Source organism: Trichechus manatus, unplaced genomic scaffold (genome assembly GCF_000243295.1).
Source record: "Trichechus manatus latirostris isolate Lorelei unplaced genomic scaffold, TriManLat1.0 scaffold00105, whole genome shotgun sequence".
NCBI classification, from domain to species: domain Eukaryota; kingdom Metazoa; phylum Chordata; class Mammalia; order Sirenia; family Trichechidae; genus Trichechus; species Trichechus manatus.
This window is the reverse complement of record NW_004444041.1, coordinates 9944461-9959973: the sequence shown is the minus strand read 5'-3', so window position 1 is coordinate 9959973 and position 15513 is coordinate 9944461. Positions and strand designations below refer to the sequence as shown.

The 15513-nt window shown below is 40.1% G+C and overlaps 1 protein-coding gene across 1 annotated transcript in view; it reads right to left on the bottom strand.

Annotated features, from left to right (window-relative positions):
• The window catches only part of BTC (betacellulin), a 73841-nt gene that overhangs the window by 19695 nt on the left and 38633 nt on the right, over window positions 1–15513 (bottom strand). The window contains exon 3 of the mRNA XM_023737645.1: window positions 6374–6491. Coding sequence (XP_023593413.1) covers window positions 6374–6491 — 118 coding nt within the window. The remainder of the gene's footprint in view (window positions 1–6373; window positions 6492–15513) is intronic.

Below are 15513 nucleotides of genomic sequence, written 5' to 3'. Positions count from 1 at the left end.
GTATATGTCTATGAGATCAAGTTGGTTGATTGTGGCTTTTAGATCTTCTGTGTCTTTGTTGAGCTTCTTTCTGGATGTTCTGTCCTTCATCCAAAGTGGTGTGTTGGAGTCTCCTACTATTTTGTGGAGCTGTCTCTCTTTTCAGTGATGTTAGAGTTCATTTTATGTATTTTCGAGCTCTGTTGTTGGGTGCATAAATATTTATTATAGTTATGTCCTCCTGGTGTATTGACCCTTTAATCATTATATAGTGCCCTTCCTACCCTTTGTGGTGGATTTTACTTTAAAGTCTCTTTTGTCAGAGATTGATAATGCCACTTGTCATGGATTGAATTGCGTCCCCCAAAAATATCTGTCAACTTGGCTAGGTGATGATTCCCAGTATTGCATGATTGGCTACCATTTTCATCTGATGTGATTTCCCTATGTGTTGCAAATTCTATCACTATGATGTAATAAGATGGATTAGCAGCAGTTATATTGATGAGGTCTACTAGATTAGATAGTGTCTTAAACCAATCTCTTCTGAGATATAAAAGACAGAAGTGACAAGAGAGACATGGGGACCTCATACCACCAAGAAAGCAGCACCGGGAGCAGAGCGTGTCCTTTGGACCCGAGGTTCCTGCACAGAGATGCTCCCAGACCAAGGGAAGACTGATGACAAGGACCTTTCTCCAGGGCTGACAGAGAAAGCCTTCCCCAGGAGCCGATGCCCTGAATTTGGACTTGTAGCCTACTAGCCTGTGAGAGAATAAATTTCTCTTTGTTAAAGTCATCCACTTGTATTTCTGTTATAGAAGCACTAGATGACTAAGCCGCCACTTCTGCTCTTTTTTGAGTGTTGTTTGCTTGATATATTTTTTCCATCCTTTGAGTTTTAGTTTGTTTGTGTTTTTAAGTCTAAGGTGTGTCTCTCGTAGGCAGCATATAGATGGATCGTGTTTTATAATCCATTCTGCCATTCTCTGTCTCTTTATTGCTGCATTTAGTCCATTTACATTCAGCGTAATTATTGATAGGTATGCATTTAGTTCTGTCATTTTGATGTCTTTTGTGTGTGTGTGTTGTTGACAGTTTCTTTGTTCCATTTAATTATCTGTGCTGAGTCGTTTTTCTTTATGTATTTTATTTTCATGTTTCTTATTGTTGTTTGGTTTGTATTTGCTGAGTCTCTATGCTTTTCTTATTTTTATTTGATGTGCAGGGTTGTTGGTTTCCTTTGGGGTTACCTTAATATTTAACCCTATTTTTCTAAGTTTAAATCAGTCTTTTATTTCTTTATATCACCTTGACTTCCTCTGCATATGGAAGATCTATGACTACATTTTTTAGTCCCTCTTTTTTTGTTTTAATGTTTTCATCTTTTATATACTGACATCTCCGTTTCCTTATTTTCAGTATTTTAGCTTTGATTTATTTTTGTGACTTCCTTATTTGGGTTGATATCTGGTTGCTATGTCCTGTGTTCTAGTCTTGGGTTGTTATCTGATGTTATTGATTTTCTAACTGGAGGACTTCCTTTAGTAATTTTTATCTGGTTTTTGCAAATTCTGTAAACTTTGTTTATCTGGAAATGCCCTAATTTTGCCAACATATTTGAGCGACAGTTTTGCTGGATATATAATCCTTGGCTGGCAATTTTTTTCCTTCAAGGCTTTATATATGTCATCCCATTCCCTTCTTGCCTGCATGGTTTCTGCTGTGTAGTCTGAGCTTAGTCTTATTGACTCTCCTTTGTAGATGACTTTTTGTTTAACCCTAGCCGCTCTTAAAATTCTCTATCTTTGGTTTTGGCAAGTTTGATTAGGATAGATCTTGGTGACCTTTTTGGAGCATCTACCTTGTGTGGGGTTCAATGAGCATCTCGGATAGATATCTTGTAATCTTTCACGATATCAAGGAAGTTTTCTGCCAACAAATCTTCAACAATATTGTCTGTATTTTCTGTTATCCCCCCCTGTTCTGGTACTCCAATCCTCCTGATACACTCCCATATCATTCTTAGGATTTCTTCATTTTTTTTAATTCTTTTATTTGATTTTTCCTCAAATAAGTTGCTGTCAAGTGCTTTATCTTCAGTCTCACTCATTTTGACTTCGATTGCTTCAATTCTACTCGTATGACTTTCTACGGAGTTGTCTAATTCTGAAATTTTATTGTTAATCTTCTGGATTTCTGTTTGCTGTCTCTCTATGGATTCTTGCAGCCTGTTAAATTTGTCATTGTGCTCTTCTATAATCTTCTTAAGCTCCACTGTTACTTTGTCTATATGTTCCTTGGCTTGTTCTGTGTTTTGTATGATCTTTTTCCTGATATCTTGAAGAGTTCTGTATATTAATCTTTTGTATTCTACCTCCAGTAATTCTAAGAAGTTCTCTTCTTCTGGAAGATTTCTTGAATCTTTGTTTTGGGAGCTTGCTGATGCCATCAGGGTCTGCCTTTTTATGTGATTTGATATTGACTGTTGTCTCTGAGCTATCAATAAGTTATTATATTTATTTATTTTACGTTTGCTTACTGTGTCCTAGCTTCTTGTTTTGTTTTGTTTTGATATGCCCAGATAGGCTGCTCGTGTGAGCTAGTTTGATTATTGACAGCTTTAAAGCTCTAATGGCCTGTCACCAGGTGGTTAGATCTGTTACTAGGTATGTGAGCCCAGAAGTCCATTTACTTTTCTTGTATGGATTCAGCTCAGGTGTCCAGAGACTCGGTCACCAAGTGTGTGGTGCAGGCTCTCACTTACAGTCCTAGATGGGCAGGGGTGATTGGAGCAATCACAGGTATCTTGCTGCAGTAGGGGGTCACGCACTAAGCAAGACAGGGGGCTGATGGCAGCCCGAGCATCTGGGAGGAAAACATGTGTCTGTTCTCTGGAGTGCGTAGATGGGTGGGTTTTGCAGCCAGATTATGGGCACACAATGCTGTTGGGTATAAGGACTGGGAGGCACTACTTATTCTTGGATCCCTGTCACAGGTGGCTAAGTGACAGGGGTGGAACCAACAGTCTTCAGGCCTCTGATGTGGGTAGGTAAGGACCCTGCTTAATGGGCAGAGTAGTGTCAAGTGTCATGAACCTGCCACTCCACCAAATAGCTGATACAGTGAAGTTAAGCTTCAGGTACATACCCTGTTGTACTCTGCAAATGAGGGACTATGCTGCTGAAATGGGCCCACACAAGTCTATACAGGGGTGAAAGACATGGACCCCTTACGCCTGTGCCTAGACAAAGGAACCATACCTGCCCTGAGCTCCCAGCTTAGGGGAGCTGGCAGATTATTTTTTCCTGTATGTTAATTTATTCTCTCTCCAAGGCTGGGACAATGGTTCAGGGTTCTTGATGAGTCCTACTTCTGGCCCAAGGGAAGTAGCCACTGCTGAAGTCTGCCCGGTTCCGGTGCAGAACAGGAAGGGAGCAGATAAATGGGAGTGAGGTTCTTCTCAAATGGGGTGTTTTTTGATCCACAAGGTAGGTTAAACACATGTACTTATCTGTTGCTGATTGAGCATTGCTTTTCTCTGGCTCTGGAGGCCTGAGCAGACTTTCCACTGCTCAGTATCCCCTGACATGGAAAACGCGTCCTGAATACCACTGCCCGCCTCACTGCACAAACCACCTACCAGGCCCGCAGGGTGCCAGCTCCTGCCAGGTCAGGTATGGCACCTCCTTGCTGCTTCTAAACCATCTATCCCTCCCCCTTCCACTCAGTCTGATTCCTCAACTTAGCCTTTGATGTTCAGGGCTCCTAGATTGTTGTATATAATCTATTCACTTGTTTTTTTGGGTCTTTGCTGTAAGAGGGACGACCAGAAGCATCTGACTACTCTGCCTTTCTTAGCTCCGCCTCAAATAATCAATTTTTTAAATTTATTTTTTAAATTAAAAATATTTTTTAAGGATGCCCATGATTCTTGAGGGCTCTGCAAAATTAGAGTTTGGGATCACTGCTCTGAAATACTCACCAGACACCATTCTAAGGGCTTTCTAAATATTAACTCAATTTATCCTTAAAACAACTCTTAACGTAGGTGCTGTTATTAACCCCATCTTACAGATGAAGAAGCTGAGGTACAGAGAAGTGAGTGGGGCTGGGATTCAAACGCAGGCAATCTGGCTCCTAAACTGATGCTCTTAACCACCCTGCAACACTGCTTAAATGAACTGTGCTACATAAATGAATAAAACTTTTATGTCTGGAAACAAATTACCCCCATTTGAAGAAAACAGTGAGAAGATTAACAGGGGATTTGAGTATTTGAAACACGTTTTGGTTTTCACATAAAAGCAGGAGTCTACAAACTCCTATGATCCCAAACAAAGAGAGATATTTCTGGCTTCCCAAGATGGCATAGTCATCCATGGTAAGACAATTTTGCCTGAATTCATGCTATACCAAGAAATCAAATGGTCAGGCTTAGGTTGCAAAATCTCCCATAATCTTAATGGTACAATTTATGGAACATTTATTCTATGCTGGGTATAATGATAACTGTTTTGCACACATTATTTTTTCTTAATCTTCAACACTTGAAAGAAAGGTATTACTATCCCCTTTTATAGTTGATAAAACTGAGGCTCATAAAAGATAACTTATCCATTGTTAACACTACTTATAATTGGTGGAAATAAAAGCTTGAAGTAAGTCTACCTGACTCTAAAATCTGTTCCTTAACACCATGTTCTTCTGTCTCCCACTGATACTGCATCATTCCACCACTAACAAAGTTTTCCTGGTTTAAGTCTTGGTATTTAGCATAGCATTAGATGGGCCATGATAGAGGCACCCATTCATTTATTCATTAGTCATTTCTTGAGCATCTAGTAAATTCTAGGCACTGTGCTTGGTACTGAGACACAAAAATGAATAAGCCATGAGCCCTACCTCTGGGTGCTCACAGTCAAATTCAAAGAAACCAACAATTATGCTCCAATGGGAAAAGAGCTTTTTTACAGAAATGCGACAAGTTCACAGAGCAGGGGCACTTAATTCAACCTGGGTGTCTGTGTGTCTGGGAAGGCAGAAATCAATGAAGGCCTCCAGGAGGAACTGACATTTGAGTTGCACCTTAAAACATCCATACGGATAAGCTTTCCAGGCTATGAAAAGACCCTGTATAAAAAACCATGAAAAGGAACACAGAATTTTAGAAAAACATTTGGGAATATAGTGAAAGATATGGCTAGAAAATTAGGGTAGAATCAGACAGGCTATGGGGGCCAAGGAAGGTGACAAACTGTGTACTGGTAGATTACACACTACAATTTTCATTTTAGAGGGCAGCAATAAAAACAAACTAGCCAACAACAACAATAAATCTGTAGACATAGCGACCAGTTAGAAAAATGTACTAGATTAAAGGGCATGAATTATTTTTCAAACTCAGTACATACTCCCAAGCCAGTGAGCAATTAAATGAAATGAAAAACAGCTCTACCTTTCCAAATACACACACACACACACACACACACATACATTTTCCTTATTTCCTTATATTAATAGTTCTTATTTCTCTCTAAGTATTTTCCATGATATATATATATTTTTAAATTAAACTTAACTATAATTAAATTTTGAAAAAGTCCATGACTCTTAAATGTCCCACAAAATTAGGGTTGAAAATCACTGTTCTGAGATACGTGAGAGAAAACTGTATACTGAGGGACTGTGCAGAAGAATATAAACTTTCTGTGAACTTTAGGTCAAAACAGTACTTAAAAAATCACCTCATTCCTCTGTGAGGAAAGGTCCCAGACATCACTTTCCAGGGACATCTCTTTAGAAAAAATGACTATTTAAAAATGCTAAAAAGTTATTTGTGCCTGAGTAGAATTAAACTTGACCTCTTGACCTACTGAGAGTTGGAAAGAGAACATTTCTCCCAATTCCCTGCTGTACTAAAACCGGTTTTGCTAATCTCTATAAATTGGACTGATTCCTTGCACTTAACTCACAGGCTGTAAAAGTAGCTTTTAATTTGGCAGAAATTCCTTCATGTTTACATTAACTATGAACCACCTAATGCATGCCAAAGAATTAGTTTCCATTTGAACCACCTGGGAGATTATTTGAGCTGAAAAGCATCCTTAACACTGGACAGAAACTGTTTTGCTTGCATAACGCAGCAGAGGACAAGGCCCAGTCTGGAAGTGGATCTGGGCTCTCACATGCTCATGTTTCAGGAGGAAAGTGTGCGTCAGTTTCTCCATAAGTGGCTGGCGAATGGGCCCCTAAACAACTGGCTGGGGGCGGGACCAGGCTGAACTGTGTCCTGACAGATGACATGGTTAGCTCAGACTTTCCAGTCTTGTCAGGCCACAGGCTGGCACCATTCTGCACCTCTTTACTTGCTCACTCAGGGAACTCTACTTACACACAGGAGGGTGTCTGCTCGGCCACCACGAACCTGCATCTCCCTTTGATGCAGTAATGCTTGTATTGCTTGGGGCACCGAGAGAAGTGACCTTTCCACTTTGATTGCGTGGTAGTAGCTGAAAAATGAGAAAAAGTTCAATAAATTAACTCACTTTAAATACACATTTGCAAACAGGATCATATTCTTATCTTTGCTGCCAGTTTTCCCATAGAATGTATTCCAATCTCTCGTTTCTCTTTCCTTCCACACTGGGATAAAAGAATTTTGTGACCCCAAAATAGCTGTAAAGATACAGTAATGGCGGTTGTGGTGGGAAAGTTTCATATTTTAATTAAGATCTGTGTTCTTTCCTTGCTGAAACCTACCTTGCTGGAATGTTGGCATTGTTTAAAGGGTAAAATACAGGTAAAGTAAGAGAGAGGCTCTTTTTCTCTCCAGGAAGGTTATCAGAGCATGCTGCTAATGGCATTGGAAAGAGAGAAGCATTGTTCCTTTGTTTTCCTTTCTTTTCTTCTTTAACACTTCTGCAGCACTGAGTGTCAGGTGCTGGTCTATATAACCAAACCCAAACCAAACCCATTGCCGTGGAGCTGATTCCGACTCATAGCGACCCTATAGGATAGAGTGGAACTGCCCCCACAGGGTTTCCAAGGCTGTAAATCTTTACGGAAGCAGACTGCCACATCTTTCTCCAGTGGAGCAGCTGGTGGGTTCAAACTGTGGACTTCTGATTAGCAGCCAAGCACTTAACCACTGCACCACCAGGGCACCATGCTGATCTATATACTTGACATATATTAACTTGTTTAATGCTCATAGCAATGAAGCCCAGGTGGCACAAGCGGTTTGCTATTGACTGCTAACTCAGAGGGTAGCAGTTCAAACCCACCCAGGGACTCTGTCTGGCAATTTGCTTCCGTAAAGATTACAGCCAAGAAAACCCTATGGGGCAGTTCTACTCTGTAATACATGGTCCTGCCACGTGTCAGGGACCGACTTGACAGCAGCTAACACCAACAACAATGCTCCTAACAGCCTGTAAGGCAAGCATAATTTTAAATCTGTTTTGTGGGTTAACAAAGAAAAACATACAGAGGTTAAATAACCCTCCAAGGTCACACAGCTAGTAAGTGGCAGAACTGGAACTCAAATTCAGCCATCTTGCCCCAGATTCCATGCTCTTGACCACTACACTCTGGCACCTCTGACTAGCCAGCTGTTCAGCAGGTATCTGTCATCTACTCTCAGCCCGATGTACCCAGGGGTCATGTTTCCATGAGTGGAGGACTGTCTCTCATTTGATGCACGGATGCTTTTCCTGGGCCCAGAAGAAGGAGTAAAGATCTGGAAGCATCATATTCTGGTTTCAGTCCTGAACTGACTTCCTTGTCTTACCTTCTTCGATCCAGATTTCCTAATTTTTCTACTGGGGACAGTGATTTGTAACAATTCCCCCATTGCTCACATGTAAGAAGTTTCAATATATAAAGATTGTCAAGAGAAACACTACAGAAATACTAACTAGCTGTTTCATCTGTTGATTCACAACCAGCACCTGCCCACACCCAGAAAAAACACTAACTGACCAGATCCTGCCCAGGGCTTGACTTTCCACGTTCATGATATAACCAACATCATGTAGGACTCAGACACCTGGGAAGCCAGATAGAACAAAAGGTTTTCGCTTCAGAAGGGCATTTCATACAAAGTTCAGTCTAGGACCTGGTATCCAAATGGCATTAAAAAATTGTTTTATTAATAGCAATGACTACAGAACTTTCTAATTAGTATCATGAAATGTGTATGTGTGATGTCTTGGGGCCATCAGAAAGAGAACTCTCAAAGGGCTTTGAATGATCTATGCAAAGCAAATTCCTGTGATGCCAGGTCACTGTACGGAGTTTCTGAGGGTGGCAGAATGTTGCTGAAGAACTGGCTGACCCGGTTTCAGTTGGTGCCTTGATTACCAACAATGCTGACTGCTTGTACGCGCCAGACATTTGCCCCCATGGATGCCAGTCAACGGGACTCCTATCAGAAGGACTGAAATTTCTCCCAGAAGTAATTGCAAAGTGTGTCAAGGCAATTACTTCTGTATTTTGGCAAATAAATTGATCCGTCAACTACTACTTACTGAGCGCTTTCTATTCCTAGAGCCCTGCGGCAGGCATTGAAAAAATCAAAGAAATAAACGGTGCCCTATACAACCATTTAAATTGGTGCAACAGAACAAATTAAAAGCAATCATAAGCAACTAACCAGTCAAAACAACCACAGAAACCATATAAATAGTTGTGGTGCTCTGGAAAATGGAAAGAATACTGGATTAGGAGCAAGGAAACTAGTGTTTAATTTTGAGCTCTGCCTCTTACTAGCTGTATGAATCCAGGTAAGCTAATTAAGCTCTCTGAGCCTCCGTTTCCTCTTCAGTAAACTGAGGATAATATAACGTGGTTAAGAGCTCAGCTGCTAACCAAAAAGTCAGCAGTTTGAATCCACCAGCCGCTCCTTGGAAACCCTATGGGACAGTTCTACTCTGTCCTATAGAGTCGCTATGAGTCAGAATTGACTCGACAGCAATGAGTTTGGGTTTAAAAGGGCTGTTGAGAGGCTCAAATTATATATATATGCAACTTCCTAGCAGAGTGCCTGGGACAGTGAAGAGCTCAATAAATGACTTGATTTTAGAATTTTGATAATGTTGGCAATCTTAAGAGAAATTTTGATAGGTATAAAGAAAAAATACCCCTCCAAAACCCGTTGCCATCAAGTTGATTCTGACTCATAGCAACCGTATAGGATAGAGTAGAAGTGGCTCACAGGGTTTCCAAGGATCGGCTGGTGGATACGAACTGCTGACCTTTCTGTTAGCAGCCAAAAGCTTAACCACTGCACCACCAGGGCTCCTGATGGGTATAAAGAATGTTTATCTAATCAAGCAGAAATATCTGGAAATTTTTCAATTTTGGGAGGAGGTGAGCAAGCAACTGAGTTATGAAGAGTCAAGAACAAAGACATAGAGTCAGGAAACGCAGGTCTAATGCAGAGGGTGAGAGGCAGATTTTGTTAAAATAGAAGGATCATGAAGGAGAGCAGCCAAGTTCAGGCCAAGTATGAAAGTTAAAGGCCTCAAACGCCAGTAGGCTGAAGTGTTTACATTTGACATACAAGGCATAAGAGAGCTGACGAAGATTCTTATTAAATAAAAAGCAAACCAAACCTGTTGCTCTCAAGTTGATTCCGACTCACAGTGACCCCCTGTGTTACAGAGTAGAACTGCTCTATAGGGTTTTCTTGGCTGTAATCTTTACCGAAGCAGATTGTCAGGTATTTCTTTTGTGGCACCACTAGGTGGGTTGGAACCACCAACTTTTAGGTTAGTAGCTGAGTGCAAACTGTTTGTTTCACCCAGTGTGTATGTAAATGGTGTATGTAAAAAATTAAAAAAAAACCTTTAAACTGTGAAGCTCTTTATCAAAGTATTAGGAGAGTGCAGACTGGGTTAGAGCAGGAAATTGCTGAGGACATACCTTAGCCAAGCAGATGTGTTGATGTGGGCCTGGGCCAGAGTAATGAAGGGCAAGAAGATAAATTTAAGAAGCAGCAAGATTTAGTAAGAGACACGGTGTGCTCCAGAAAGGCCTTTCCTGCTTTGCAAAGCATCCCTGCCTTTAAATATAGGACCTATGGCTTTGTATCCTGAACTTTACTAGTCTGTCTACTTACGTACTTTGCCTCTTTAAGGAGCTTTTTAGTGTCATACTCTGTATGGTGTTTATTAAAAGGCCAGCTACATTTAACCAGCAGCTGCTTGATGCAGTGATTTGATCAGCTTCAGTTCGTCCAAGCAGCGCAAATCTCTGCCAGGGAAATTATTGCCAGGCCCTGTTTTGATCTCTTACAGAACTCCTTCCTTGGCCAAATAAGCATGCTCTTAAATATTCCCAGCATTATTTGGATTTAAAAACTCTTCCATGCCACCAATCCGAAAATGTCCAGTGATTTCTTTATGGAACTTTAAAACCTGGAAAAAAAAAATAAATCACACAGACTGTCATAGAAACACAGGTGGGATCCTCTCTCCCTCTCTCATGGTAATGGGAGCTTATCAGCATTCTCCTCTTGCAAACTGCAACTAAAATTCCACTTGCTTTTCATCTAGTATTCATCAAGGTCACATTTTTTGAAAATTGAGCAACTGTGAAACCTAACATTTGCTGCCTATCGTGAGACCTGATGACATAGGGCAGAGGAGGGCGCAATCTACCTTCTCATTCTAGAGATGTTTATCAAGAAAAAGGAAAAATTAATCCTGTGGTAAAAATATGATCAGTCCCATGTCGTGTATTTTTCTGTTGAGAAGTGAATGGAACAGACTTGAAAATTTAATAACCACAAAGATTCCCCTGGTGCTGGGGGTGGTGACAGTTAGTTGATTTATTCTTCCTCCCACTTACCCTTTTCTAGCCCACATTTCCAATACCAAAGCATTCCTCTGGGAGTGAGTTTGTCCCACAGAATTGCATGACAAAGCGACATGTGCTAGTGGGCATGTAGCAACAGAATTTCGTAAGTGATGGGCACCGCAGGTAATAAATCTCGATCTCTTCATGGAACATTGTATTCCGAGGATTCTACAAGCCAATTAAAGGAGAGCCCACTAGATTTACTGAAGGCTACATAGGTCAAACTCTGATTCTAAGACTTGCAAAAGGGATGCAAAGCAAGGACAGCTTCCTTACATAATAACGGGTAGTTAAATGAGAAGTAGGAGTCTCTAGGTAGTGAAAACTGTTAACACGTTCAGCCAAAAGTTTGGAGATTCAAATCCACCCAGAGGCACCTCAGAAGAAAGGCTCAGCAATCTACTTCCAAGAAATTAGCCATTTAAAATCCTGTGAAGCACACTTCTACTCTGAAACACATGGGGTTGCCATGAGTTGGGATCAACTCAAAGGCAACTGTTTTTTTTTTTTTTTAGATGAACAGTGGTCAGTTCTCCTGGACTAAATTAAAGTGGAGAAATGTAACAGACACCCAAATGACTTAATTTCAATATTGAACTGTCCTTAATTTAATGGGTGCTTTGATTAGATACGATGACCCCATGTGTGTCAAAGTAGAACTATGCTCCACAGATTTTCAGTGGCTGAGTTTTTGGAAATAGATTCCCAGCCCTTTGTCCCAAGGCACCTCTGGGTGGACTCAAACCTCCAACCTTTGCATTAGCAACCGATAACATTAACTGTTGGCACCACCCGGGGGTCGCCATAAGTCAGAGTCAAATTCATGGCAACTGTTTTTGTTTGTTTGTTTTTATTAAATGTAAGTCTGGTTCCTTGGTCTTGCTGTACATGATTATCTTCCCCTTATTCCAAAGAAAAACCATGGGGCTTTGTGATGCCTTTGTGATTAAAACTCTTCAGAATGGATAAATCAGGTTTATTTTTCATAAAATCTTCCTTTACTCATTCCAACTGTGCTCATGATTTTACAAATAACATTATTATCAGCAACTCTATTCTGAAATCAATTCTAAGGCAATGCTACAATTATTATTACAATGCAGGCATATAACTGATATAACTGCATGGTGCCCCTAACCCTTTACTGTCTTACATGTCTATGAAGAGATTTAACAGGGAATGCTAAATTTTGAAATAGAAGTCCTAGACGCGTTAATGTTTGTTGCCGTTGTGTTGATTCTGACTCATGGCAACCCTATAGGACAGAATAGAACTGCCCTATAGGGTTTCCAAGGAGTAGCTGGTAGATTCGAGCTGCTGACCCTTTGGTTAGCAGCCGAGCTCACAACCACTGAGCCACCAGGGCTCCACAAGTGTTAACAAGTAGAGAGAAAAAGGAAATTAGATAAATATGAACACAGATATCTGATTTAAAAATGCAATAACTAGTGCACAAAAGAGAATGTAAGTAGTCACAACAGAGTCTGGAGAAAAGTTTCTTCCTACTCTGTGAAGTAGAACCTAAGGTTTTGATATTCTAGTCTTTGCCTTCCAGGCATCTTCCCAATAGGTGTTTCCTCATTTTATACTCTTCTTAAGTCAAAAGGTGAGTAAGAAAGTTTTATATTTTTTAATATAAGTTTAATTTTTCTTCTTACCTTGCCAACTATCTCCCTGAGTCAGGGGAATGTAGCTTCATGGTGCCCTTGAACAAGTGCAAAATTTGGAAATTTATAGTAATTGAGGATTCCCATTTGTCTTACATTCAATGCCATTTTCTATAGAAAATGAAAAGGGCCTTTTTCTTTCATAGAAAAGAGAAAATAAATGTCATGGATGTACTTGTTAACCCCTTCTGTGCTTCTAGGCTATACTTATGCAGGAACACCAACCAATAAAGCCAGTTCAGCATGTCTTTTAACCCAGACTGCCATGTCAACCCTTTCTGAGCTTACAGAAGTAGGCCTCCAGTCTCTTTAAAGGTAAAACAAAAAACCCAAATAGAGTCCAGTGATCCAGTGTTGCATATGTGAGTGTATTTGTGTGTGTCTATGTGTATGTGTTTAATTGTTCATGGTTGGGAGGCAAACAAAGAGTATTGGAGAGGAAGAAAACATCTGTTTTTTTTTGTTTTTCAAGAGTGTGTGCTATATATGTATCTGATGTCTCCTGTGTTCATTCGCCTTTGCTGGTTCTTCCTCATTTCCCCTAATCTCTAAAGTTTGCAGTCATCAGGGCTTACTTGTCTCTTATCTCTTCTGTTCTCTACATACTCTCCCCCTCGCCCTGTCCCCTCAGTGATTTTATCAAGCCTCCTGGCTTTAAGCACATCCTTCATGGCAACAATTTCCAAATTTATGTTTCCATCCGAGATCTCTTCCTTAATGCCAACTGTCCAGCTAAAATCTCCACTTGCATGTCTACCTGGCATTTCAATTTAACACTTCCAAAATACACCTGATTTTTTTTCTTCTCCAATCTGTTCTTTTCCCATCTCAGTAAATGGTTATCTCCACTCTTTCTGTTACTCAGGCCAAAAATCTTGCAGTCATCTTGATTTTTTTCCTTCTTTCTGCACATCCAATCCATCATCAAGTCCTAACTGGCTGTATCCAAATCATATGCAGAATCATCTCACTATCACTGCTTTGTTTTAGTTGCAGCCGAGTTGGCTCTGACTCATGGTGACCCCTTGTACAACACAACAAAACATTACCCAGTCATGCACCACCTTCACGATTGTTGGTAGGCTCAAGTCCATTGTTGTGGCCACTGTTTTCTTTTTTTTTTTTTAGTGCCTTCTAACCTAGTCTCTCAGCACTATTTCAGATAATATTCTGTTGTGATCCATAGGGTTTCAATGGCTGATTTTCAGAAATAGATCCTTCTTTCTAATTGGTCTTAATCTGGAAGCTCCATTGAAACCTGTCCACGAGTGAGCCTGCTGGTATTTGAAATACATGTGGTATAGCTTCCAGCATCACAGCAGCATAGTATGACACCACAGTATGACAAATTGACAGATGGATTGTCTGTCATGACTACTCTAGTCTAAACTCAACATCATCTCTAGGCTGGAAGTAGTCTTCATGGAAGCAACTTCCAACAGGTCTCTCTGATTCTATTCATCCCCATTTACCCTCTAGTCTGCACACAGAAACCAGAGTGATGTTATTAAAACTCCCTCAGAGTAAAAGCCAAAGCGTTTATAATGCTCAGCAAGGCTCTGCATAACATGGCCTGTCCTCATTACCTCATCACCTCTCTGACCACATCTGTGACCATTAGATCATTGCTGCATCCTTGGTACCTGGAACAGGACTTGATACATAGTTGCTCATAAGTATTGCTAGAATGAATGCATGCCTCACTCAACATAGAAAATGGCAAACTAAAAATGAAATACTTACAGATTGGGGCTATTTGAAACTAAAATTAAAGAAGCAGTTAGAAACAGGAAGGACACCTAAAGATCATTCAGTTCACTTCTTCATTTTGCAGGTTTCAAACTGTCTTCGAAAGCTTAAGTGAATACAGCAACCAGTGCTGATGATCTGCTCTCGGTCCACATTAATTCTCTTTCTAGAACCTATTTTCCTTATTTGGATTTTACTTGCAAGCATTATTTGTTTTCAGGATTTCCTTCACATATGAAGCATTTTGAATACCCACCTGTTACTAAGCAGTTTAGCATGGTGAATAACAACATGTGCTCTGGAGTGGTTATCTCTGAATTTACGTCAGGAAACTGCTTACTGTGTGACCATAAGCACATTACTTAATTTCTTTGTGCCTCAATTTATTCATCTGAAAAAGGCAATAATGAGGGCACCCCGCAGGATTAATTGAATTAATTAATATATGTAAAACACTTACAACATACTTGGCACATAGCAGGAGACTGATAAATGATGGATGTTATTATTTTGATTAAAAGTGTAATTATTATTTATGATGTTTATGACGCTGTGCCCTAGAAGCATAAAAATGTAATAAAATAAGCATTAAAGGAAGGATAGAGGAAGGAAGAAAAGTAAGAGGAGAAACAGAGGGAGGAAAGGAGAGAAAGAGAAAGGAAGCTTATTCAAAGAGGTCAATTAATTATAATATGACTATCACATATGAGCAGGCCCATCAAGCTTAGATTCTGAAAAGTCAAGATTTAATATATTTAACATAGTCCATCTATTGCTTTCAGCTGGGGTTTTAAGACAATTCAATTATTTTAGCCTGCTGGTGTGAAGGGATAATGCTAATATGAATAATGCTATGAATTGTTGTTGTTCGGTGCCATTTAGTTGGTTCCAACTCATAGCGACTTTACACACAACAACACTACCCTCCCTGTCCTGCACCATCTTCACATTCTTCGCTATGTTCGAATCCACTGTTGCAGCCACTGTGTCAATCCATCCCATTGACGGCCTTCCTCTTTTTCGCCAACCCTCTGTTTTACCAAGCATGATATCCTTCTCCAGGGACTGGTCCCTCCTGATAACATGTCCAAAGTACATGAGACAAAGTCTCACCATCCTTGCTTCAAAGGAGCATTCTGGCTGTACTTCTTCCAAGACAGATTTGATGCCATTCTTAATACTATAAGCAATTGAAAGCCCAAAGGAATTTTAACCAATTAAAAAAAAATTGTATAGTGTTCTCAAAATCAATGTA